The sequence below is a fragment of the Oryctolagus cuniculus genome, chromosome 3 (genome assembly GCF_051225735.1).
Source record: "Oryctolagus cuniculus isolate XC-2025 breed Fujian yellow rabbit chromosome 3, ASM5122573v1, whole genome shotgun sequence".
Lineage (NCBI taxonomy): Eukaryota > Metazoa > Chordata > Mammalia > Lagomorpha > Leporidae > Oryctolagus > Oryctolagus cuniculus.
The window spans coordinates 58,382,602-58,409,214 of NC_142869.1; the positions used below are offsets into that span (position 1 = coordinate 58,382,602).

The 26,613-nt window shown below is 38.5% G+C and overlaps 1 protein-coding gene across 7 annotated transcripts in view; it reads left to right on the plus strand.

Moving 5' to 3' along the window:
* PDE1A (phosphodiesterase 1A) overlaps window positions 1–26,613 on the plus strand; it is a 371,956-nt gene that overhangs the window by 242,054 nt on the left and 103,289 nt on the right. For all 7 annotated transcript variants that reach the window (XM_051849383.3, XM_051849382.3, XM_008258812.5 and 4 more), the window contains one exon: window positions 24,713–24,826. In XM_051849383.3, coding sequence (XP_051705343.2) covers window positions 24,713–24,826 — 114 coding nt within the window. The remainder of the gene's footprint in view (window positions 1–24,712; window positions 24,827–26,613) is intronic.

The following is a 26,613-nucleotide window of genomic DNA, read 5'->3' on the forward strand; positions in this document are numbered from 1 at the left end:
CTCATTTCACTTCTAAACTTCTGTTTCTCTTATCCCCGCGGCTTCCCAGCGCCCGCCCCGAGGCTGCTTCTCGGCGCCTCACCCCGCGGCGGCTGCCCGGCTCTGCGCCGCTTCAGCCCGCGCTTCTCTCATCTGCACGGGTTCCCCGGCTTCACGCACGCTCCGCGGTCTCCGCGCCCTTAGCGCCCGCAACACGGCCTTCGTACTAGCCCCACGTTTCCTACTCACGCCCCGTGCGCTCTCCCCGTTTGTGCCCCGTGCGCTCTCTCTGCATGCGGCGGCTTCCGCGAGTCACACAGCCTAGCTCACCTTTCCGCCACCGGTATTCAGTCTAAGTTCCCCGGGCTAACCTGGCGAATTCAACCTAGCTCACGTCTGCGCCTTTCGGTTTGGCTTCCCGTCTTTTGCTCCCCAGGCTAATCTGACGGATTCCAACCTGGCCCACGTCTTCGCCTCTGGCTCCAGATTTTCGCCCCTTGTTCCCCGGGCTGACTTGAAGAATTCCAACATAGCTTACGTCTCCGCCTTGGCCTGCCCCCACGGCTTCATCCTCCCTAACATTTTTCTCTACCCGGTATGTTTCCTAACTTTTCTTCCAACAATATTCCTCCCTCATTTCTCCTGGCTTCTCCCCACAATCCGTATCCAAGTCTGTTTGTTCTAGCTTTCACTTTCGCTTTCGACCTTAGAGATTTCTCCCAGCTTCCACTTTTGCTTTTAATCTCCTAGCTTCCCCGCCATAGTCCACATCCGAGTCTAAGTTTCTTCTTGGTTTCACTTTCACTTTCAATCCTAGCTTTCAATCCTAACTTCTTTCCCACAGTCTGTATCCGAGTCTATGCCTAGGCTTTCAATAGCTTCTTCCGGCACCTTTTCCGTCCGGCTTTTCCCTAGGCTCTTTGCCAGTCTCTCTCTCCGGTATTTTCCCACTTCTTCCCATTTCTTCCCTCCTAGGTTTCCTATCCGAGTCACGGCACCATTATGTCGCTCCCCCTCTTCATGGAGGAACGACACTAAACCCTGCCTAGGCTTCATATCCGAGTCACGGCACCATTATGTCGCTCCCCCTCTTCGTGGAGGAACGACACAGGACCCTGCGCTGTTCTTTTGTCTGCTCGGCCCTTCCCGGGTTTGCTGCTGGTTCTTCCCGGGTTGGCTACCGACCCTTCCACCTCTGTGGAAGGGCAGTTCCCCCTAGCCACTTTCCCCACTTCTGCGGGGGAGCGGCACACCGCCGGCCGGCTCTTTCGGGGGCTGCACAGGTGTTCCTTCAGATAGATGTTCCTGGTGCATGTTGTCTCTCTCCTCCTTTATAGTCCTCTTCCACCAATCCCAACTCTGCTACCCACACGCCGAGTATGCTGCTCTCCTCCAATCAGGAGCAGGTCCTACAGTTTATTGGTTGAACTGGAGGCAGCTGTGTAGAAGCTGTTTCCTCCTCTCCCAGCGCCATATTGTGGGAGAGCAGATGCATAGAATAAGTCTTAATTCCAGTAACTTAGTCTAGTCCGAGTTGCTCCCCACAGCAATGCTTCTTAAAATTTATGATTAAGAAAATATTTTATATGTCAACTTTGTATTTCAATTATCAAGTTACCTAATTAAACACTTAGAGATGCATCAGTAAATAAAATCCCTTAATGTAGGTATTTAGAAGTATTATTTTGCTTTTAAAATTTTCTCTACCTAGGAATTAAGCCAAGTTGTTCTATCAAAACTGTTTTATCACGACCATTTCCTAAAATTTTTCATGTACAACAGGGCACAGACTTCTCAAACTAGAATTAAAATCGTAGACAATGGGATCTGACTCTTCCTTGCCAGTGTTCCATGTCTGTGTTCTTCCACAGAATCATCTCCTATCTTGTGGTCTCTGGCATCCCTAACTAATTCCGGCAGGGCAGGGCTACCAGGTCATCAGCAGCTTGAAACATGGGACTTAATTCAGCTGTATCTGGAGAAAAGTGGAATATGTAATTGATTGTAGCAACTTTTGCTGTTAAAGAATCACTTACTTAAACTAATGCTATAGTAATCTTAAATGACATTAAGTCTCAAAAGTCTTTGAAGTTTTGCACCATCCTTAGACAAGGACTTGATAATGTACAATATTTTAAGAGCCATGGTGCTTTTCACAAGTGTAGGTGTGTTGCCATGGAGTCCTAGCTAACCACTAATTTAATCAAAAGAATTCTTCCTTGTCTGCACTTTCACTTTATAATCTTTATATTTTTGTCAAAAAAAAGTCTAGTTATAGTGATGATCCTTTTTATTTTTTTATGTAAAGAGTAATTATTTTCTTCTGGATGAATATATCTTTTATTTATTTCTAGAAAAACTTCAGATTTATGTCTTTTTTGTTAAACTAATGACCACTCATTTTTTCAAAAGATTGATTTATGTGAAAAGCAGAGTTACAGAGAGGCAGAGGCAGAGAGATAGAGAGATAGGGATCAAGATCTACCATCCGCTGGTTCACTCCCCAGATGGCCACAGCTGGAGTGGGACCAAGTGTGTGTGTATCAACATGTGTGTCTGTGTGTATGTGTGTGTGTGTCTATGTATGTATGTATATAACAAGCCTCCTCAAAGGGAAGAAAGTAAAGAGCATATTAGCAATTTGTTACCAATGAGAAGTTTTGGTGGTTGAAAAATTCCATTGGAATCACTGTAAATGTCTACATCAGTGATTATTTACTACTCAATGTAGGCCTTACCTGGCTGTATATAGGTATGCACGCAATTGATGTATGATGTATTTTTTTTATTTTGCTATTATATTGACTAATCATTAGGAATGATAGTATAAAGAATTTAGGAAGAATGTATTATATTATCATATAATATAAGAAGGAAAATAATGCCAATTTTTGGAATTGTGCTTGTTTATAAGTATATATTTGTATACAAATATAAAAGGCATGACATTAAATGTTAGGATATAAGACACGATGTGGATATGAGGAGACAGAAATATTAGGACTCTTGAGTGTGTCCTGTGCAGTGGAACTGGATATTGATATCTGGAGAAAATGTTGTTTTTGTAAGCCTGAGTTAAGTTTGCTGTAAGCTGGGTAGAACAGTAACAAGGAGTCTTATGATCCTAATGAGTTCAAAGGGAGGCATTTCATTCACATGAAATGTTTTCCTTACAGAAGATGATTTACAGCTAAAGTTAGGGCAGGAAATGTAACCAACTTGGAAAAATAAATAGATGTTAGGAGGCTGCCTTGACTTCCCCTGACACTGACCATATTCTCGTGGAGCAGAGCAATAGCCACAACCTAACTGAGCCTGGGTCATGGAAGAAGGCTTACATAACTGGGAATGATTGGAGGAGAGGGCACGAGAACATGATGCTGGATAGGGCAAGTGAAGGGAGTAGTGACAGAAGGTTAAGATTACAGTTAAAGAGCTTCTGTATTGTAAAGGTAAGCAAACTTAATCACCAGAACTAGCTAACTCCCATTCAAGAGTAATCTAAGCAGTATAACTCTTTGTAATAAAAGCTTCACCGTTGAGTGTGGTATGGATGCAGATAAAGGACATAGGCCCTGGAGGAATGTTCTGAGAAGTCAATAGTAAACATACACAACTATGATGATAAAATGCTGGCTTCTTCCCTCAATATTTGTTTCCTATATATTTCTCTAAAATTTCTGAACTATGTATAGAATCGAATTCTAAAATATTCAGTTGTACATAAGGCGAATTGGTCAATTTCTTGTTTGTGGAATTAAAAATATTTCCTCCTTTCAGTTGCTAAATCAGACAGAGTGAACCACTGTCTAAGCTGTCATTAAGATGGGTATACTGTAGGAGTGTACCCATACTTCCACAGCCTTATTTCTGAAGACTCACTGACATTTGTCACACTCCATGGATTTCTTCAGACCTATTTGGGCCATGACAGTACATAGCGAATCTAATGTAGATTCTAGATATTAAGTTATTTTCCCTTCTTAGCAGCAGTAGCAACAGCATCTGCCTAACAGCTGATTCTTTCTTAGAACAGTTGATTATTAAAGCTCCAATTGAGTCTCCTGGTCCATGTGGTTAGTGTTTAGATAGGTTTCTTGAGGTTGCTTAGCTATTTTATTGACATCAGTTTAAAGTTGTATGACCATTTGTTCCACTGACTTGTTTTAAGTAGTTTCTGTGAAAAACAATATTCTTTTAAATACTACCAATACAAAGTACTCATTAAAACATTCTTCAGTGTAATATTTTTCATGGGACAGCTTAATACCAAATTACAATAGGAAACCAACATCTGTGTTACAAAACGTCAGAGTATCAAACTTTCAAATTAAAATGTTCAAGTACCCACTGGAAAAAAATGCATTTTTGAAGTATGAAAACAGGAAGAATAGTGGCAATTGTCAGAGCAGAGCACAGACATCAAGCATAGAACTTTCCACAGGAGAAGAAATGAGGCAAAGCTTTCCAGTTTTTTTTTTTTTTTTAAATGCTTCCTAATCTAAAATAATTTGTCAAACTATCAATCAAGTGGGAAGACAACAAAGATTTTTAGCACCCAGAGACTCAGATTTATGTCACAAGCACATTTCTTGGAAGTTAATGGAGAATGAGCTCTTACCAGCAAAATAGGAGAATTCAGAAAAAAGTCATAGCATTCAGAAACAGGAGATCCATAAAAGACTGTGGTCAAGGGAGGCTTAATGGTGAGAGTCGTGTATCAGATCTGGGATATAATGCACTCATGTGGGAGCCAGGAGATAAAGAACTCCAAAGTAGAGATCTCCAGATTAAAAGGAAATTGATACTTGATTACTTGGAAGATGTAAATGGGGCTGAAGTGTCAATTTTAGATAGATATAGATACAATAATGCTAGTAATGAATAATACAGGTGAATTTTTTAAAATCCAGGTATCAAATATACTCTTCCTATACAATTCAGCTAGGAAACATATGTTACTTTGATATGAATAATCAACTAAATATGATCATTAGCTATTGATAACAGTATCATAGGGACAGGCATTTGATAGCGTGCTTAAGACATTGCTTGAAGGACTGCATCTCATATCGAGTATCTGGGTTTTTATTCCAACTTCTTGTTAAGGTGGACTATGAGAGGCAACAAGTGATAGCTTAAGTAGGTGCGTCTCTACCCGCCATGTGGGATAACTGGACTGGTTTTTACTCCGAGTTTGACTTTGTGGGGCATTTGAGAAGTGATTCAGTGGATGAAGGATCTGTTTCTGCTTTTCAAATAAATGGGCTTAAAACTTTAGAAAAACGGGTTTTAAAAGAGAGAACATTACTGGGACCTTAAGGTTAGGTAAAACGGCACAGACATATAAAAAACTAAATGTCATCTACCATAACAGGAAGTCAGTAGGTAATATCCTATATTGATAAACCAAGAAATAACAAAATAAGCACACTATTTTAAAATGTGGAGGAAAAACCCTGAAGAAAAATAAAAATACGTTAAAGTAGATGTCTCTGAAGAGCAGAACACAGAGTGAGACTGAGTGGGTGAATAAACAGCTAATTGTTATAAAAGGATTTCAGAGACATGATATTTATATAGATGAGACTGATTAAATGTATTCAATTATGTATTATAAATTACTTGTAAATTAAATATGTGTGGTTAATTTTGTGCATGATTTACTCTAACAAAGGTATTTTTAAAGTAAATGCCTAAGAGTCAAAAAGAAAAAAATTCATATTTTTTATCTTATAATTAAACCCTATAATTTTGAATCAGGGTAGGAAACTGGAGTTGATATTTTTCCAAGCCTATGTACACGTTGTGGAAAGAGGAAAGCAAGATTTTAAAAAGATGAGCATATGAGGTACAATCTACAAGAAAGTTTCCTGTTTCCCGTAACCAAAGGCATTCTGCTTTGATGGTCATTGGCTCCTCAAGAAAACAACCCTGAAGAAGACTGATAGCACATGGGCCTTTGAGTGTAGCTCTCCAACTTACTGCTCTCTATCTCTGGGAACATGAAAGATGCAATTTCTGTACTCTGGAGTTATTCAGGGAGCTGGAAGTAGGCATAGCAATGAATTTGGTCAAAGTTTAATCCCAAAGGGGCATGGACTGTAAATAAATAAGGAAGCACACACAGAATATTAACTTTACCTTATTCTGTGAGGGAGGGAGCCCTCTGCTTCTGTGGCATTGACCTGCTTTGTAAGTGCCTCCATGTTACAATGACTTGGTGCTTGCCCAAGAAGCAGAGGTTTGTTTTCTTTCACCTACTGCAGGCTGTTGTTGAATCCTTTGACTATTTACAGTGAACATTCGTTGCCTATGTAAGACTAGAAACTAAACTAAAAAATGAAAATATATTCAAGAATCTTGTCTCTATTTTCATTATACTCTGGTTACTGTTTAATAGGAGATAATTTGTAGGGAATCTCTAAGACTCTAAAAAGTTTCCCTTATTTACTAGATTAAGGAATCTGAGTTGAAGAAAAAAACTAACTTTGGAAGTTCAACTTTAAGCTTTTACACTAATGCTTCTGTTCTTACCATCCTGTACAAATCTGTTTAAACTGTTTTTGGCCTACTTTAAAATCTTAAAATAATTTTGAAAAAAATCTCAAACTTTCTTGGGTTGGTCCATCCCACCAGGCTTTTCTTTCCCCACAAGTTAACCATTGCTGAGCTATGCAGGTTTGAACTTACTAGGATGAGGGCTGTTTCTGAAATGTCAAGCAGGTGTTGACTTGTAACTAGCTCTTACATTTGGATTAACATAAATCATTCATTAATTTAAAAACTTAGCATTCAGCATTAAATACATGTCTGATTTTGAAGTATAGTGCATGACACACATGAAAACAAATCTTCAGTTACTATCATACCCAAATCAAAACTAGGAAGGAGCTGCTAAAAAGTGATTTCCGAATTCTGATGACAGAAACATAGATTTTGTTGATGATTTTTAAGGGCTCTATTTGGATGCTAAACCTCCCAGTAAAGGTTACCAAATCATATAATTAAAGACTTTGGTCAGCATTTATGGTTGAATATTTAGAAAAACAATGTCAAAAGCTTATTTCTTGGGTCATCTTCCCCAACAAATGGCTGAGTGCTTGTGTCATAACTACTGGGAGCTTTGAAATTAGAAGACTTAATTCTTTAAGCATGTTAAATCACATCTTTAACTGCAGATTAGCCTTTGCCTTTGTGTGCATTGTAATCTTTGTTGGGATGAAGGAATGGGTTAAGAATTCAAGACTTTCCCAAGAAATCAGACCATTTAATCACCACAATAAGGATATTTTATGAAGAAATTTTGACCATCCCCATCATGATCGTAACCACTTGACCAGATCACATATGGTAAATATGTAATAGAGGGCATGGACTTGACATCTGTCCAGTACTGTGGATTAATTAACATTGACAGAGTGGTACTTGTCAATCATTCACTGTAATCTAGTCATGGAAGGCACATGAGAAAAAAAAAATAAGAACTTTTACTGGTTTTGTGAACCATTCTATGTGAAAAGCTTTTTGATAGTGTTAGAGTACCATATAATTTTTTTCACAGCAATTTAATTTCATCTGAAATCCCCACTGAAATTCTGTAGCAATGCATCACAATATAGATGAAACTGTATTTCTCCCAGGTGAGTTGGAATTTGCAAGAAAGTACCTTATATGAGGTATTGCCATAGCATCCAACAACCCTCTAGTAAGAATCCAGAGTATGAAAAATTCTCTGAAGACGAGTTATGGGAAAAACTGGCCTAGAAAAGTTTTTTGCTTGTTTAGTATATCATTCCATGTTTAAAATCAGAAACTGCCTGGTTGAATTACTCATCTTTTTGTCTGTTTGTAAGCAGACAGACAGATAAGGGAAGCAAAACTGTGTCAAGGATCCTTTGCCTGTGCAGTGCAACTATGGTGGGCTCCTGGATATACCTGATGCTTTATATTTTTTGAATATTTTATTTTTGTAAACATTAAAAATATTCTATTTATTTATTTTATTTAGTATTATACAAAGTTTATTGTACATATATAGAATATCAAAATACCTCTTCCACTTTAGTAACTATTTGTTTTTGAGATTAAAAACATAGCTCAAGCATTTCTACATTTAAAAAATTTGGGTTCCTGTTTATTGAAAATGAAATAAAATCAGTATTTTGGAAAAAACTATACGTATAAATATAAATATTTGGAATGTGAGAGTAGAGATAGTGAGCAGCCTCAAATTTCTCAGTATTTTGACATAATTTATCTTTTTTCAGTCATTTAAAAAAATTTTACTTAATTTTAAAAGTTACTTTTTCTGTTTTTTAAAACTCAAAATAGTAAAAATGGTGAGTATTAAGTTACACCAGTTAGGAAATAATGTTTACAATTGTCTAAATGTAATAATTTCTTTTTAACTTTTATTTAGTAAATATAAATTTCCAAAGTATAGTTTACAGATTACATTGGCTCCCCCCCCATAACTTCCCTCCCACTAGCACCCCTCCCATCTCCCACTCCCTCTCCCGTTCTATTCACATCAAGATTCATTTTCAATTATCTTTATATACAGAAGATCAGTTTAGTATATATTAAGTAAAGATTTCATCAGTTTGCACCCACACAGAAACACAAAGTGTAAAATACTGTTTCAGCACTAGTTATAGCATTACTTCACATTGGACAACACATTAAGGACAGATCCCACATGAGAAGTAAGTACACAGTGACTCCTGTTGTTGACTTAACAATTTGACACTCTTGCTTATGGCTTCAGTAATCTCCCTAGGCTCTAGTCATGAGTTGCCAAAGCTATGGGAGCCTTTAGAGTTCGCTGACTTCGATCTTATTCAGACAGGGTCATAGTCAAGGTGGAAGTTTCTCCCTTCAGAGAAAGGTACCTCCTTCTTTGATGACCTGTTTATTCCACTGGGATCTCACTCACGGAGATCTTTCATTTAGGTGTTTTTTTTTTTTTTTTTTTTTTTTTTTGCCAGTGTCTTGGCTTTCCATGCCTGAAATACTCTCATGGGCTTTTCAGCCAGATCTGAATGCCTTAAGGGCTGATTCTGAGGCCAGAATGCTGTTTAGGACATCTGCCATTCTATGAGTCTGCTGTGTATCCCACTTCCCATGTTGGATTGTTCTGTCCCTTTTTTATTGTATCAGTTAGTATTAGCAGACACTAGTCTTGTTTGTGTGATCCCTTTGACTCTTAGACCTATCAGTGTGATCAATTGTGAACTGAAATTGATCACTTGGACTAGTGAGATGGCATTGGTACAAACCACCTTGATGGGATTGTATTGGAATCCCCTGGCACGTTTCTAACTCCACCATTTGGGGCAAGTCCAATTGAGCATGTCCCAAATATTCTATTTTATTTAAAGATTTACTCTGAAAGAGTGATAAAGGGAAGGGGGAGGGGAAGTTGTAAGAGAAGGGTGATAGAGAGAACTTCCATCTGCTGGTTCACTCCCCAAATGACTGCAATAGTCATGGCTTGACCTGGCTGAGGCCAGGAGCAAGAAACTCCATGGTGGGCCCTAAGCACTTGGACTATCCTATGCTGCTTTCCCAGGTACATTAGTAAGGAGCAAAATGGGAATTAGAGCATCTAGTAATAGAACCATACACTCTGAAAAGGAATCGTGGCTCTGCAAGTGGTGGACTAACCCACTGTGCCACAGCACCAGCCCCTCTAAATATTTTATTAATACATATTTATAGTATACAATTTGACATTTCTTTTTCCTTTGTGCTCCTAGAAGTGCTTTTTCCCTTTTGAAATAATTTTTATTTATATAAAGTGAACAAATTTAATATATTTCATATATATGATTTTAAGAACATAATGATACTTCTCACCCAACCCTTCCACCCTCCCCCCTTCCTTTCTTATTTCTCATTTAATCTTTGCAATTATGTATTCTCAATTTACTTTATAACTATGAATTTAACCTTTCCCTAATTAAGAATTCAACAAATAGTAAGAAAAACCACTGTTCCTCAAGAGTATAGACAAGGGCTATAAAAAATAACCAAATCTCAAAATATCAATTTGACTCATATATATTACATTTTTAAAATTTTAAGATTTAACAATTTTAACACTGTCATATTTACTTCATATATATGTATACACACACACACACACACACACATATATATATACTATTTTTCTTGAAAACAAAATGGATTATGAACTACTGCTCTGTGGATCTGCTGGGAAAGAGCTCATTCTCCAGTAAGTTGCTATCCAGTGCATTCCTCCTAAAACCAATTTTTGCTGACTTCTCATCTATACTCTAGGATCTCAGGAGATCCATGTCTATCAGTTCTGAGAGAAAGAAAAAGCAGGCAAACAGACAAGGCGAAAGAGTGAAAAAAGGCGAAAATGCCAACAGGAAGGAAAGAAAGAAACGAGAGAGGTGTGTTGGAAGGGAGAGAAGAGGGAAGGAAAGAAAACATTTTTCTTGACTCCCTCTCCAGAGTTAAGGGCATTATTTGTTATTATACATACTGAGGGTTTTTTACATACTGAGGCTGTTTTACCAACATTGTCACTACTTTTAAAAAATATGATTCTCAAAATGTATTTCAAAATTAAATTTGCATGACTTTTATTGCAACTATAATTTGAACATGTGTCGAAGTTTTTATTTAAACCATTAGCAGTAATGATGGAGATCAGTGACAGGTTCAAAGGACATTTAGGAAGGTATACATAGATAGTGTTCTGAAAAAATTGCAGGGTTAGATTCAAAACTGGCTAATGACTAACGAGGTCATGAACTTGTGAAGTCTGTTTCACCAGATAGGAATTATTTTCATCCTTACCAAACGAAAGTCTCCAAGTTAACAAATAGCTTCCATAGTCAACAGCAAATAATGAGGTGAACTAAATACAGTTCTCCATATAAACCTTGGTTTGCTTTGCCCCTAATATGACAGAGAGGACATACACTCACCTTTATGCCTGATTTACCAAATCTCAGAAGAAAATTGCTGATGCTCTCTAACTACTGTGTGCTATGATTCTGAGTCTGTTTGCCCTTGGATTGATTCCTTGCTGTATCCCTGGTCTGCTGTGCTTTGTAGCACCCGCATCTGAATTTCTCAGGTTCCTGTGTCAGCTGCCAACTGGCCGGATTTGGCAAATGGAAGAAACAGTCAGGAGATCCGGGATAGGTGAGGAGGAAGGGAAAATCCAGGTTCTTTTCTCCCTCTCTCCCTTCCTCCCAGAAGCCTCCCCTTACGTCAGCTTCCCTTTTCTGTAATGCAAGATTCCCCTCGGACAGGCCCTCTGGTACCTCTCTCCTCTGTCAGAACCCCCAGAGTTTTTATAGTTTGGTAAACCAACTCTCCTCCTCTGACCCTTGAGAAGTTCCTGCAGTTGCTTATTTCCCTGGTTGTTTTATTATCTCCCATCATACAAGGAACTGTTCCAAGAACTGAATTCTTAGTCTTAGATCAGAGTTGTTTTCTTTGTCTAGTTATGCAGTGACTGATTCAATTCGGGAGTGTTTTATTTATTTTTTTATCCCATTGTTCAGCTGTACTAAATTTGTGACTCAGTAGGTATTCCATGATACACTCTCAGAATTGCCATTGTCAATGTCAGTGTAACACTCCTAAGATTTAGTGAAGTGGGAATTATTTACAGTGATCCTGAGAGATTATGGATATGAAAGTTACATTCCAGAGGCATAGCAAATTCTGTAAAATCAAACATGAAGTTTTTCTCATCCAATTTTGGTGGTGTCTTGAAGCCAAGGTATTCATATGAACAGATGAGAGAGAGAATCACTTAAATCAGAGGGATAAAATTATTTTACAAATACAACAATAATCATCACAATAAAAGCCATCTTCTCAATCAATTCATTTGAACTCAATTTTGCCTGCTTATTTTTCCAAAGTGTGTGGAGGAAGACTGGCCTTACAGGAGACTCTTCTTTAAATGACTCATTTTTCCTCTCCTTGAGTGTCAAGAATGACAGAGTACTTCTCTGCTCTCTGATAGTGTCTTCCATGGAAATATTTCTGTTTACAGAATTTTCGTGTTGTGCAATCTATTGTAATTGGAAAAATTCCATGTTGACTTTTCTCTCTGTAGTTCTATGTTTTTGTATGCATAGTTCTCTGAAAATCTATTTTTATATGCTTTTCCTTCTCAGTGTATTTTTGGAGCCTGCATGATACTGCAGTAGTTAAGAGCAAATGTCCCAAGTTACCTGCTATATTTGTGTCTTCCCTACTTCTCCCGCCCCCCAATCTGAACGCGGAAATCCCAACCTGCCTCTGACAAGGTGATGATGCGAGGATGCAGGGCCTTTGCGAGGTGATTAGATCAATAGTGCCCATGTAAGAGAGGCTCAAGGAAGCTCATTCACTCCTTCCATATGAGGTTATGGTGAGAAGACAGCCACTATGAAACTTGATGAGGGCCCACTCTAGTTACTGAATCTGCCAACATCCTGGTCACAGATTTCTCATACTCCACAACTGTGAGAAAGAAATTTCTGATGGGTTAGCACTGTGGTGCAGCTGGTTAAGCCACCACCTACAGTGTCAGCATCCTGTATGGGAACTGGTTCAAGTCCCAGCTGCCCCACTTCTGATCCTGCTCCCTGGTAGTGTGTCTGGGAAAGCAAAAGATACCACAAGTGCTTGGTCTCCTGTACCCAAGTGGGAGACCAAGAAGAAGTTCCTGACTCTTGGCTTTGGATCAGCCCCACTCTGGCCATTGTGGCCATTTGGGGAGTGAGCCAGAAGCTGGAAGATCTCTCTCTCTCTCTGTCTCTCTCTCTCTGTCTCTCTCTGTGTGTCTCTCTCTCTCTGTCTCTCTCTTTCTCTTTCTGCCTTTCAAATAAACAACACACACACACACACATAAATCTCTCTCTCTCTCTCTCTCTCTATATATATATATATATATATATGTAAAGCAATTTCTGTTGTTTATAAGTCACATTCAGTATATGGTCATTTTGTTACAGCACCCTAGATAAATTAGACACCACTTTTAAACAGTTCAGTGTTATTTTCATTGACCTGGTGCTGAGATTGCTTTGCTCAGCTTACACTGTCACAGACATTGCTGTTTTTTAGCTCCTTCTTACTTCTGAGTCAGCCCTGTCCCTTGGGACTCTTGACCTACCCATCTCCTGTCTGCTCCCTTTCATTCTTTCTCAGTCACATTTTGGGTAGTTTTACAAAAGTCATAGGAAAATATTTTTCTCTCTTCTGATTTTGTAAAAAGAAATACGTGATAAATTTAGTCATTATACATTATTCCACTCATGTTTTAGTGTTTCCTCATATTTCACTTTCTTTGTTTCACTTAATATGTTTCATTTTTGCATATACCTCAAAACAAAAATGTGTGCTTGTTTTCAGTCAGTTCAGTACATGAGCAGCGAATAGGCAATGAGTAAGTATGTATTTAATTTTCTTGCTAAATCCAAGTTTCTTTGATTGGTGTTACATCTGCTTAAAAATGCCTAGAAAAACTGGACTCAATATCACTCTGAATTCATGATTGGAATATTTTGCACCCTTTCAAAAATCTTTATTTTCAATTCAAGATGAAGTTGGACATTGTGCTATTTTTCAGTCATTTATGTTTGTTGTGAACATTGGCTCTAAAACCACAAGTGAAGGACGTAACATCTAAGTCATGTGTTTTGTAAGCAGAATATTGGGAACTATGTCGTTAAAATTCATTTTGTTATTGTTAAAATGCAGCCATCAATTCTCCAGAAGTAATTAATCTCAGTATATAGTTTTTATAGTTCTTTCTAAAGGAAAAAGTATACTTCCAAATAGTATGCTGTTACTGTAACCCCCTTGACTTTAAAACCCCGTCTCTACAGTATTTTCAACAAACCGATAGGTCTGTACTGAAGGTCTGTACTGAAGGTCTTTGGTATGTGGCAATAATGTTGTAGGTTGTGTTACAGATTTTTGACAAAAAGATAGCACAGTCAAAATCAGTAGTTTGAGGAGTAATTAATGGGAGTATTTAAAATTGTGTGGCGTTCGAGGAACCACTCAGGAGAATCCACCACTTCTGGGCTGGTAACATGGAACTTCAGTTGTGTGTTAACATTACCAGACCTGAAGTATTATGGGTTTGTCCCTCTAGATTCTGCAGCTACCCAAAGACAAAGGCAAGAGATATGGAGAGAGAGAAATATAGAAGGAAAACTATGAGAGGACTGTCTAACAAGTGATCCCCTATGGAGGGGATTGTTTTTAGACAAAAACAGAAGAATAATGTGCCGATTTCTCTCTTCTCCTTTCCTCCTATCTCCAATGATGTTCCCATTTGTGAAATTCAACTGGATCCCTGATGTAGCCTCTGCATGTCAGTCTCTCAGGGCAAGAGACCAGAAGAATAGATCCAAAAGACAAATGAAAAATACTTAGTGCAGAGTGACTACCTGTGTTAAATGCTACATATGAATCCAAGAGAATGACATAAGACATGAAGCTATGGGTCTGCCATGTGTGTAACCTATTCCTACCCTTGTTTCCTGGTATAAGCACTTTACTAATAGTTGATAGTCACTAATTTTCTTCATTAGAACACATAGCTTTAGATAAATTCCTGTATATTAAATTTCAATATATATTTATTGAAACATCTAATATTTAAAAGGAAGTCCTTGAATCTACATGGTTCATGGTATTTCAGAGGGGTAGCATTTACCCAGCACAAATAGTTGCTTCCTTCTTTGGAGTCAATTTGTTCTTATTTTTGTTTTTGTTTTGTCTCTAAGGAGGAATACATGGATATTAAAAACATTGCTAACTCATTGAATGTTTGTATCTAATGCCTAAAAGGAATTTTTCAACTTTTTATGAATTATACAATGTTCATTTCTGAACATATTTTTATTATTTTTAAAGATTTTATTTATTTATTTGAAAGTCAGAGTTACATATAGAGAAGAAAGACAGAGAGAGAGAGAGAGGTCTTCCTTCCGTTTGTTCACACCCCAATTGGCTGCAACTGCCAGAGCTGCGCCAATCCGAAGCCAGGAGCCAGGTGCTTCCTCCTGGTCTCCCATGCAGGTGTAGGGGCCCAAGCACTTGGGCCATCCTCCACTGCCCTCCAGGGCCACAGCAGAGAGCTGGACAGGAAGAGGAGCAACTGAGACTAGAACCCGGTGCCCATATGGGATGCCAGCGCCACAGGCAGAGGATTAACCAAGTGAGCCAAGGCACCATCCCCTCTGATCATATTTTTAAAAGTCAGTATCTCTTAAAGTAATAGTTTAACTAAATTGTGATTTTTGGAGAAAAGAAAGATTATGCATACCTTTATATTTTTTTAAAAAAAGCATACTTTTCCATCATTTATAGTCATCCCTCCATATTTGTGGGTTCTGCTTATTTGATTCAACCAACCTTGACTCAAAAATAATCAGAAAAAAGTGAATTATATCAATACCAAATTTGTGAAAACTTCTTTTTCTTGTTAAGTATTCCCCAAACAATGCAGTATCTCAATAATTTAGATAACATTCACATTATGGTAGGTTTTATGTGTAATCTAGAGAGGATTTAACATATGTAGGAGGGTGTATACAGGTTATATGCAGATACCATATAGCGATTTGACTATCTGAGATTTTGGTATCTGTAGGAGTCCTGGAAACCAATACCCCAATAAATACTGAAGGATGATTGAATTCTGTCCCAATGGGATTATTTTGCAACTTTTAATGCAAATTGTAAGCATTTTTTAAAGCCAGTATATTTGCCATGCTATTTTTATTATATATTTTTAAGAAATCCAACTACATATATAAATAAACACATAAATTAATGTATAAGTGATTACTATAGTCAAGCAAATTATCCATTATTTCACATAATTACATTTGGGGGAAGTGGTAGTAAAATCTGGGGCAGATATTCAGCTTAGAGTGTTTTTTAAATAGAAAACTTTAATAAATATAAATTTCAAAAGTACAACTTTTGGATTATAGCGGTTCTTCCTTCCCAACCACCCTCCCATCCATAAATCATCCCATCTCCCACTCCCTCTCCCATCCCATTCTTCATTAAGATTCATTTTTAATTATCTTTATATACAGAACATCAACTCTATGCTAAGTAAAGATTTCAACAGTTTGCACCCACACAGACGCACAAGTATAAAGTACTATTTGAAGACTAGTTTTACTGTTAATTCTCATAATACAACACATTAAGGACAGAGGTCCTACATGGCGAGCAAGTGCACAGTGATACCTGTTGTTAACAATTGACACTCTTGGCTGGCGGTGCAGCTCAATAGGCTAATCCTCTGCCTGTGGTACCGGCACCCTGGGTTCTAGCCAGTCAGGGTGCCGGATTCTGCCCCGGTTGCCACTCTTCCAGGCCAGCTCTCTGCTGTGGCCCAGGTGTGCAGTGGAGGATGGCCCAAGAGCTTGGGCCCTGCACCCCATGGGAGACCAGGAGAAGCACCTGGCTTCTGGCTTCGGATCAGCGCAGTGCGCTGGCCACAGCGCACCAGCCGCAGCTGCCATTGGAGGGTGAACCAACGGCAAAGGAAGACCTTTCTCTCTGTCTCTCTCTCTCTGTCCACTCTGCCTGTCCAAAAAAAAAAAAAATGACACTCTTATTTATGATGTCAGTAATGACTTGAGGCTCTTGTCATGAGCTGCTAAGGCTATGGAAGCCTCTTGAGTTCACAAACACCAACCTTATTTAGACAAGGCCATAGTCAAAGTGGAAGTTCTCTCTTCCCTTCAGAGAAAGGTATGTCCTTCTTTGATGGTCCATTCTTTCCACTGGAATCTCACTCAGAGATCTTTCATTTAGGTCATTTTTTGCCACAGTGCCTTGGCTTTCCATGCCTGAGAAACTCTTGTGGGCTTTTTAGCCAGATCTGAATGCCTTAAGGGCTGATTCTGAGGCCAGAGTGTTTTTAGGGCTTTTGCCATTCTATGAGTCTGCTGTGTATCCCACTTCCCATGTTGGATGGTTCTCCTCTTTTTAATTCTATCAGTTAGTATTAGCAGACACTAGTCTTATTTATGTGATCCTTTTGAACTTAATCCTATCTTTATCATCAGTTATGAACTTAAATGGATCACTTTAACTAGTAAGATGGTATTGGTACTTGTCAATTTAATGGGATTTGGAGTCCCATGGCAAGTTTTTAGCTTTACCCTAAGGGGTAAGTCTGAGGGAATGCGTACCGAACTGTATATCTCCTCCCTCTCTTATTCCCACTCTTATTTTTAACAGTGATTAATTTTCAGTTGGATTTAAACACCTAAGAATAATTTTGTGTTAAAGAGTTCAACCAATGGTATTAAGTAGAAAAATAAAATACTAAAAAGAATAAAATAGTAAGTTGATCCTTGACAGTCAGGACAAGGGCTGATCAAGGCATTGTTTCTCATAGTGTCAGTTTCACTTCTACAGGTTTCCTTTTAGGTGCTCAGTTAGTTGTCCCAGATCAGGGAGAACATATGATATTTGTCCCTTTGGGACTGGCTTATTTCACTCAGCATAGTGTTTTTCCAGATTTCTCCATTTTGTTGTAAATGACTGGATTTCATTTTATTTTACCACTGTGTAGTATTCTATAGAGTACATATCCCATAATTTCTTTATCCATGCTTCTGTTTGTGGGCTTTTAGGTTAATTCCATGTCTTAATTAATGTGAATTGAGCTGCAATAAAAATGGAGGTTCAGATAGCTCTTTTATTTGCCAATTTAATTTCCCTTAGGTAAATTCCGAGGAGTGGGATGGGATGGCTGGGTTGTCTGGTAGAGCTACATTCAGATTTATGAGGTATCTCCAAACTATCTTCCTTAGTGGCTTAGAGTTTAAGATGCCACCTGGAATGCTTTTATTGCATATCGAGTGCCTGGTTTGATTCTCAGCTCTTCAAATTTGTTTCCTACTAATGCATCTTAGTGGCAACACATAATAGCTAAAGTACTTGAGTCTCAACCACCTGTGTTGGAATCGTGAATTGAGTTTTTGGAACCTAGCTGTTGTGTGCACTTGGGGAGTAAACCAGTGAATGGGAGATCCCCCTACCCTGCTTCCCTCAGATTTTTAAGATACATAAGATCTGCTTTCTTAGTCAGTTTCCAGTATATAATATACTAGTAATTATAGTCCTCATGCTGTACATTTTACTCTTGATTCCATTTCCCTCCATTTTCTTCCATGATATAATTTTTTTTTGGGGGGGGGAGATTATTTATCCCATAAAATAAAGCTATTGTAGAGCTTTACAAATATATATACTAAGAAAAAGGTCTAAAAATACTTTAAATCTATAACCGATTCCCTGCTTTTTAGACTACTGATAGGTCTTTTTTAAAGATTTTATTTATTTATCTGAGGGATAGTGTTACAGAGAGAAGGAAAGACAGAACAGTCCTTCACCAGCTGGTTGACTCCCCAAACAGCTGCAATAGCCAGAGCTGGGCCAGTCTGAAGCCCAGAGCCAGGAGCTTTCTCCAGGTCTCCCACGCAGGTACATGTGCCCAGGCACTGGGCCATCTTTCACTGCCTTGAGCAAAGATGCTGGACACAAACTGGTGCCCACATTGGATGCCGGTGCTACAGGTAGAGGCTTAGCCTACTACACCATATCACCGGCCCCTGTTGTTAGATCTTAATTCCCTGAGCATTGGTGAGTAAAGTGGACAAGATCATTTTGTTATGTAATGGGTTGTTGGATTCATTTTTGTCGCTCCCCATCTTCGTTGGGGAACGACACAGGACCCTGCGCTGTTCTTTTGTCTGCTCCGCCTTCCCCGGGTTTGCTGCTGGTCCTTCCCGGGTTGGCTGCTGGTCCTTCCCGGGTTGGCTACTGGTCCTTCCCGGGTTGGCTACCATCCCTTCCACCTCCGTGGAAGGGCGGTTCCCCCTGCCACATTCCCCACTTCCGCAGGGGAGCGGCACACCTCCAGCCGGCTCTCTCGGGGGCTGCACAGGTGTTCCCCTTAGATGTTCCTGATGCATGCCGTCTCTCTCCTCCTTTATAGTCCTCTTCCACCAATCCCAACTCTGCTACCCACACGCCGAGTATGCTGCTCTCCTCCAATCAGGAGCAGGTCCCACAGTTTATTGGTTGAACTGGAGGCAGCTGTGTAGAAGCTGTTTCCCTTCTCAGCGCCATATTGTGGGAGAGCAGATGCATAGAATAAGTCTTAATTCCAGTAACTTAGTCTAGTCCGAGTTGCTCCCAGTTGCTCCCCACAATTTTTTGTTGTTTTAGATTCCAAAGAAGCAAGAGTTACTGAAAATGACATCATGGCTTCTTGTTCTGACAGCTCCCAACATGTGATTCCATGTGCTGCTGATTATGGTCATATTTTAATGTTAATATGCAGCATAGCTATTATTTTTTAAAATATTTATTTATTTGAAAGTCAGAATTACACAGAGAGGAGAGGCAGAGAGAGAATGAGAGATGTCTTCCATCCACTGGTTCACTCCCCAACTGGCAGCAACGGCTGGAGCTGTACCCATCTAAAGCCAGGATCATCTTCTGGGTCTCCCATGCAGGTGCAGGAGCCCAAGGACTTGGGCCATCTTCTACTGCTTTCCCAGGCCACAGCAGAGAGCTGGATCAGAAGTGGAGCAGCTGAGTCTCGAACCGGCGCCCACATGGGATGCTGCACTTCAAGCCAGAGCGTTAACCTGCTGCACCACAGGGTTATCCCACTGCACCACAGCACCAGCTCCCATAGCTATTATTTTAACTTAACCTCTTCTGATTTTTAGTGAAGACTTAAAACTGCAAATTCAGTTTGTTTCTCCTTGAGATTTGGCACTTTGTCTTTTTAAAGAAAATTGTTCGCTCCATCTAAGTTGTAAAATTTGACATAATGTTGCTTATTTTAATAATTTCAAAATTTGTCTATTAATCCTATTATCTTTGACATATTTGGGTCATTTTCACCTGACTTATTTTGATCTTCATTATTGATCAGATTTCCCACTTCTTTGCATGCCTAGTAATTTTTTCTATAATGAGAGATCAATGAGGAAAAGAGCTGAAATGATACTAGAAGTGAGAGAAATTTCATTGCTGTTAGTGAGCAATAAATGAAGTGTGGCTTAGTTTCTAAGCAGGGGGAGATCATAAGGAATGAGCATCTTCAAAGGAAGCATCCTGGAAATGACTGGTAACTAAACATGATTTAGACAATTAACGATGGTAGGGATGTGGGAGGAAGGAATTCCAGGAAGAAATGGAACTTGAATCTCAGATGATATGAGGGTTTATGAGGAACTGAGACTAAACCAGCTTGCTTGGAAATTAGAAATGAATGAAAGCAGTAATGGGAAATACATGCATTTCAACAATTGGTGCGACCCCCAGATTGAAAATATCTTGAAGAGAAGTAGTATGGTGCATACACAGATTCCCATTCATTATATTTGTGTGTGTACCTTTATATGTGTCCCCATGTGTGTCCCTGAGTGTAGTAACTTGTTCCAAATAATCATTGATTTAACTGACTTAACACCTTTCTGACAATAGTTTGCTTATTAACAGTTAGTTTATATTGCTTGATAGGATGACTACTAATTTTTGTTGTTACCAAACACAAGAGCCAACGGAATTCCCAGTCCACAGACTGCTGAGTCTGAAACTGCTCAGGGTAGAACATCAAGAAACTATACTTATCTTAAAGTCTGGAAACAAAACCCACATGCCTCAGCCAGACATTAAGAGCACTATTTTCCACTCAGCTTTAACATTCTAATGAAAGAAATCCAATAATTTTTTTAACTTTTATTTAATGAATATAAATTTCCAAAGTACAGAATATGGATTACAATGGCTTCCCCCCGCCCAATAACTTCCCTCCCACTCGCAACCCTCCCCTTTCCCTCTCCCTCCCCCCTTCCATTCACATCAAGATTCATTTTCAATTCTCTTTATATACAGAAGATCAGTTTAGCATACATTAAGTAAAGATTTCAACAGTTTGCACCCACATAGAAACACAAAGTGAAAAATACTGTTTGAGTACTAGTTATAGCATTAAATCACAATGTACAGCACACTAAGGACAGAGATCCTACATGAGGAGTAAGTGCACAATGACTCCTGTTGTTGACTTAACAAATTGACACTCTTGTTTATGGCATCAGTAATCCCCCTAGGCTCTTGTCATGAGTTGCCAAGGCTATGGAAGCCTTTTGAATTCACCAACTCTGATCATATTTAGACAAGGTCGTAGTCAAAGTGGAAGTTCTCTCCTCCCTTCAGAGAAAGGTACCTCCTTCCTTAATGACCTGTTCTTTTCACTGGGATCTCACTCGCGGAGATCTTTCATTTAGGTGTGTTTGTTTGTTTGTTTGTTTGTTTTTGCCAGAGTGTTTTGGCTTTCCATGCCTGTAATACTCTCATGGGCTTTAAGAAATCCAATAATTATTTTTAAAAGTTTTTAATAAATTAAAGGAACTTGTTTATAGTTGCATATGGCTTTGTGATTTCTTCAACTCTGAGAATTTGTCCATAGGAAATATGGCATATTCTTCCTTAGGTGGGAGCTAAAATTAAAGGAAAAAAAAGAACTCAATCTGAACAGAGAATATTGGGAGAGGTAGGAAAGATAAAACATTCTTGGATTAAAAATATAGGGGAACCTGGGTATGGTTCACTAATTGTGCCAAACATAATATGAGATGTGTGTAGAGGAAATGGAGTGAAAGGTGATAGAGGAACTCTTTGTAGTATTATCTCACAATTTTTGCTTTGTACATTTAAAACTATTCTGAAAAATCTCTAAAAAGGTATATATTATGAATTAGGTAAGTGGTATCTTCTCAATAATACAAATAAGTTACACAGATGTATTCAGTAAAAACTTAACATGTCAGAACCTACTGATTTAAAATGTTTGATTATTTGAAAATGATTCATAAAGATGTTTGTCATTGTGCTCATATTATCTATGAAGAAAGTGAAATACTAGCCTAAGTAAGATCCCTGGAAATAGCACATGTACAACTTGATTACATAAGCAAATTCACAATTATGATAATAATTATATGAATCATTTCATTACCCTAGTATTCTAATTATAAATATTCTTTAGATAATTGTTTTCGATTTATAGAAGGAGAGTTGTGTGCTATTAATTAAAACTTGTTATGTGTAGGCAAAGAAGAAAACAGGAGTAATACTAACCCAATGATTATATGTAATCCAGTCTTTTGGCTTAACAAAGTGAGTTTAGGTGTATGCGTGTGTGAGAGGATGCACTTTTACAGAGTTAGAGCAGTGTGTATTTAGACATTCTAACAGATGGTAAAATTTTCTGAGATATTTTTCCCCACAGAAGTTCTTGTGTTGGATTATAGGTTTATACTCTCATGAGGGAATGATAATGAATAATATTTTGTTTTCAAACCACATTGAGAGGTCTCCATGAAACAGCATATTTATTGTGCAAGGATTATAGCCTCTTTAGGTCACAGGGTTGTGGTTTTGGTTGCTGATGGGATTATTCCCCTGCAGGCCATTATGAGTTAGAATGTGCTTCTGTGTATAGACTCCAAGGGGCTTCCCCCTCTTGTTTTGTATGAAGACTTCTTCATTCTTGAGTTCTTTGTTTGGATTTATTATTTTTTTATTTATCAGTCAGGATTGGATTCAGCTAGGCATTAAAGAAATCAACGTGATATTGGTTGTACTGTATCTCAAAAAAGTCCAGAGGTGGGCAAATCCATTCAAGTACAATATCACAGCATGATGTTCAGGCCCTCCGCCCATGGCCACTTATCTCCCATTCTTAGTGTAGCTTCTACCAGTTCATCTGATAACCCCAGAAACCAGCTGGACTACCAGACGCTTTCTCTGCATCCAAGCATTGCAGGGTGGGAACGGCAGGCATTGCAGGGTGGGAAAGGCAGGCAAGCCACTCCTTCCAGCTGAGTTAGTCCCCTTCAAAATAACTGTTTTGAAAATTTTATCACAAGACCATATCTAGCTTTAAGAGAAACTAATAAAATACTTTTTAGTGTGGAAAATTATTAACTCAAATATAAACAGAGTGCAGAACTTTAGAAACAGGAGGCAACAATCTTAAGTACTTACGATTTTTAGAACACGTCATACAACCCTCACAAGAGGGATATAAGATGATATATTTTTTACCATTGAAAAAAAATTTTTACCTATATAAAGGGAAAAATTTTGATATAACTCATATATACAGTTTATTTTTCATTTAAATTCACTGTAATCACAGATTTAATTCACAGCTAATTGTAATATTCAACAAGTAAAAAAGCCATTGTAGAGCTATGGAAAAATTTTTTTTTCTTTTGCTTTAAAGAATAAAAAAATTTTACTAAATATAATCTCTGGGGTCACAAAAAGCACTACAAAAATCTAGAATCCCTCCATGTGTTGCTCTGTTAGCACCATAGCCAGTGTTTCAGATGAGCCTGAAAGCCAGGCCTATTTTTCCTTTCTTAGTAACATGTTTTAGTTGTTATTTTTATTGTGCTTTGCTTCACACTTTGCTGACATTTAAGGGTCTATAAAATTTTTCAATGATGTTGCCTGCTAATATTTTATCCCATAATAGGAGATCGTAAAAACTTTTACAGCTCCCTGAAAAAGAAGTTTTAATATAGATGTAACTTTTTTCCATGGAGAAATAAAGTGTTTCTTGTGTGTGGGGGGGGATATCAAACACCTTTTCTGAAATTCCTAACTTGTCTCTGTATTCTAAACCTTGACTGGAAATCATCCAAAATAAATTTTCAGAAAATCTGGTAGGTTGCCTCTAATATAGTGCCTCAAAGTAGACAGTCTATTCTCTTTGGAAGTACCTGTAAATGGGTGTGCAATTAAATCCTTTCTGATGATTTAGGAAAGTAAATTGTCTTCCTGTTGCACATCTATTGTAAGTAAAGAATGAGGAATATTTGTTACTTATCTGCTTAGTAGAGGGCAATGTTTTCAGAAACGTTTAGTTTACTATTGAATGCATAGAGGGTTCCAAAAGTATTACACGTTTGATGTAATTTGTCCAATGTCACTCTTTGGATATCTATTGTTACACAACAATTACCCCAAATTTAGTGACTTTAAACAATAGTATTAATTACACACCATTTCTCTAAATCAGGAATCTAGACACAATTGTGTCCTATGCTTTCAAATTCCTCCGAGAGCTGGAACACATCATCCTATGGGCAAAAATGAGAGAAAATACTTCCCAGGATTCTCATATAAAAAGCCTTTGTAATAAAAACATTCAACACATATATTTTTTTCGTTACAGCAAATGTGTAGGAAACTTTTGCCTTTCATCTTTGTTTCTATTGCCATATCCAGTGACCAATGGCTTCGTGGCAGTCAGAATAGCACCTTTAGATATTCTCCTAGCAACAACCCTGAGGAACCAGAACCTCCATGGAATTCTGTTGTTAGGAATGTCTGTAATGTTTCATTTTTCAAGAAGACTACTTAAAAGGTGGCACTTTAGCTATGTGTACCCTTGATGTTAGTGACAGGTAAATATAGTTTTTACAAATTGCTGAAGTGGTAAATATTAATCTTAATTATACCAAAAAATCTAAAAAGTTATTTTTGATGACCTAGAAGTAATGATGTTAAAGTTGTATTCAATTTGTGTACTTAATATTATACTTTTTTGCCATGTAGTTATAAGACGTATCTTTTTTTCTCTTTCTCTTTGGCATTTTTTTTGAAACAGATTAAGATGCTTAGTGAAGCAGCTGGAAAAAGGTGATGTCAACGTCGTGGACTTGAAGAAGAACATTGAATATGCGGCCTCTGTGTTGGAAGCAGTTTATATCGATGAAACCAGGTGGTTTTTCACCCTCTCTTCCTCTTATCTTCTTTTCCTCTCCTCTTTGTTCCTCTTTCTTAACCCCTCTTCATCACAAACAAGAATTTGAGTGTTTCTACAAACCCTACTAAAACATAAAAGGTTTTCTTCATACGGTTAGATTAAAATTAATCTGAAAAATGCAAGTTTTAATCCAAATACTTTAATATCATAAAATAGTTAAATGCTAAGGTTATAAATAGAGAAAAAACTTAATTTTTCTCTTTCTCCTCTCACTTTTCTTAGGCCAGATTTTAAATGTCGGAGACATGTATAGGCTTATATTGGTTTTTAGTGATAGAAAGATTTTTCCTATTGTGTCATGTTTCGGAGTTCCTGCTGAGAAAGGGTGTTATGTGCCCATACATATCAGGTCTTCCTTGCAGGGCACGAGAAGGGGCAGTCTCAAGTGTATTTTTAGCTGTTGTCCAAACCTCGCCTCATAATTAGCTTAGTGATAAGAACACTAGGAAAGAGGATTTGGACAGTGTTGTTAACCTAGTGCTGCGGCTCTCAAGCTTGTCAATTACCCTTTAGGTGACATTTGGCACATCTAGATTTGACCAGTGTCAGTTTGCATTGCTAGAGAACGGACACTTGTTCCCAATTCTCACCTCAAAAAACAAAAACAAAAAAATGAGGGTGATGGGCTGATCAGGGCTACCAAGTGAATTCATAGATAACACAGAACCTGAGACTTATTAAAAGCCATCAATTTTTTAAAGCCACATGGCAGGTCATGCAAAGATCTCTTGAAGCTCCAGAGATTACTGACCTTGATGGTGACTAAGAGGCTGCAAGGAGATGATTGTTGGTAAAGGAGTCAGAGAAAGAATTATAAAAATGAAGTCAAGATATCAGAGCATGTAAAATGTTCAAGGTACTGTCTTGTGTGTTTAGTTGTCTCCAAAAGGACCACAAAAAGTCCCCAGGAGGTAAAAAAAAGAACAGCCAATATTTCAGCATAAATAATGTAGATGGCAGGAAAAATGAAACACATGTCTATTGATTCATAGGCCCTGTAATATCTTGCCTCTACCATCACATTACTGAACAACCGAAAGCAGCAGCGGGAATGGGAGCGCAAAGAGGGGAGATACCCACTGACTCCTCCCCCTCTGCAGGTGTCAGGCCTGAGCTTGGGGAAGGTGAGAAATGTTAAACCAGGGATGGGAATGAAGTTTTACTTATGTGTGAGTACTGGACTTCACACATGTACACATACACAGCACACACACACGCACACACACAAATGATGTTTACAACAAAACAAAGGGAACATGATTCAAAAATCAGAACAAGACAAAGATACTAACTACGGCCGGCGCCACGGCTCACTAGGCTAATCCTCCGCCTAGCGGCGCCGGCACACCGGGTTCTAGTCCCGGTCGGGGCGCCGGATTCTGTCCCGGTTGCCCCTCTTCCAGGCCAGCCCTCTGCTGTGGCCCGGGAGTGCAGTGGAGGATGGCCCAGGTGCTTGGGCCCTGCACCCCATGGGAGACCAGGAAAAGCACCTGGCTCCTGGCTCCTGCCATCGGATCAGCGCGGTGCGCTGGTCACATCGCGCTGGCCGCGGCGGCCATTGGAGGGTGAACCAATGGCAAAGGAAGACCTTTCTCTCTGTCTCTCTCTCTCTCACTGTCCACTCTGCCTGTCAAAAAAAAAAAAAAAAAAAAAAAAAAAAGATACTAACTACATGACAGTCTTGCCTCCACCCTGGATCCAATCTACAATCCAATTTATTCTTTTATAAATTCCTTGTACCA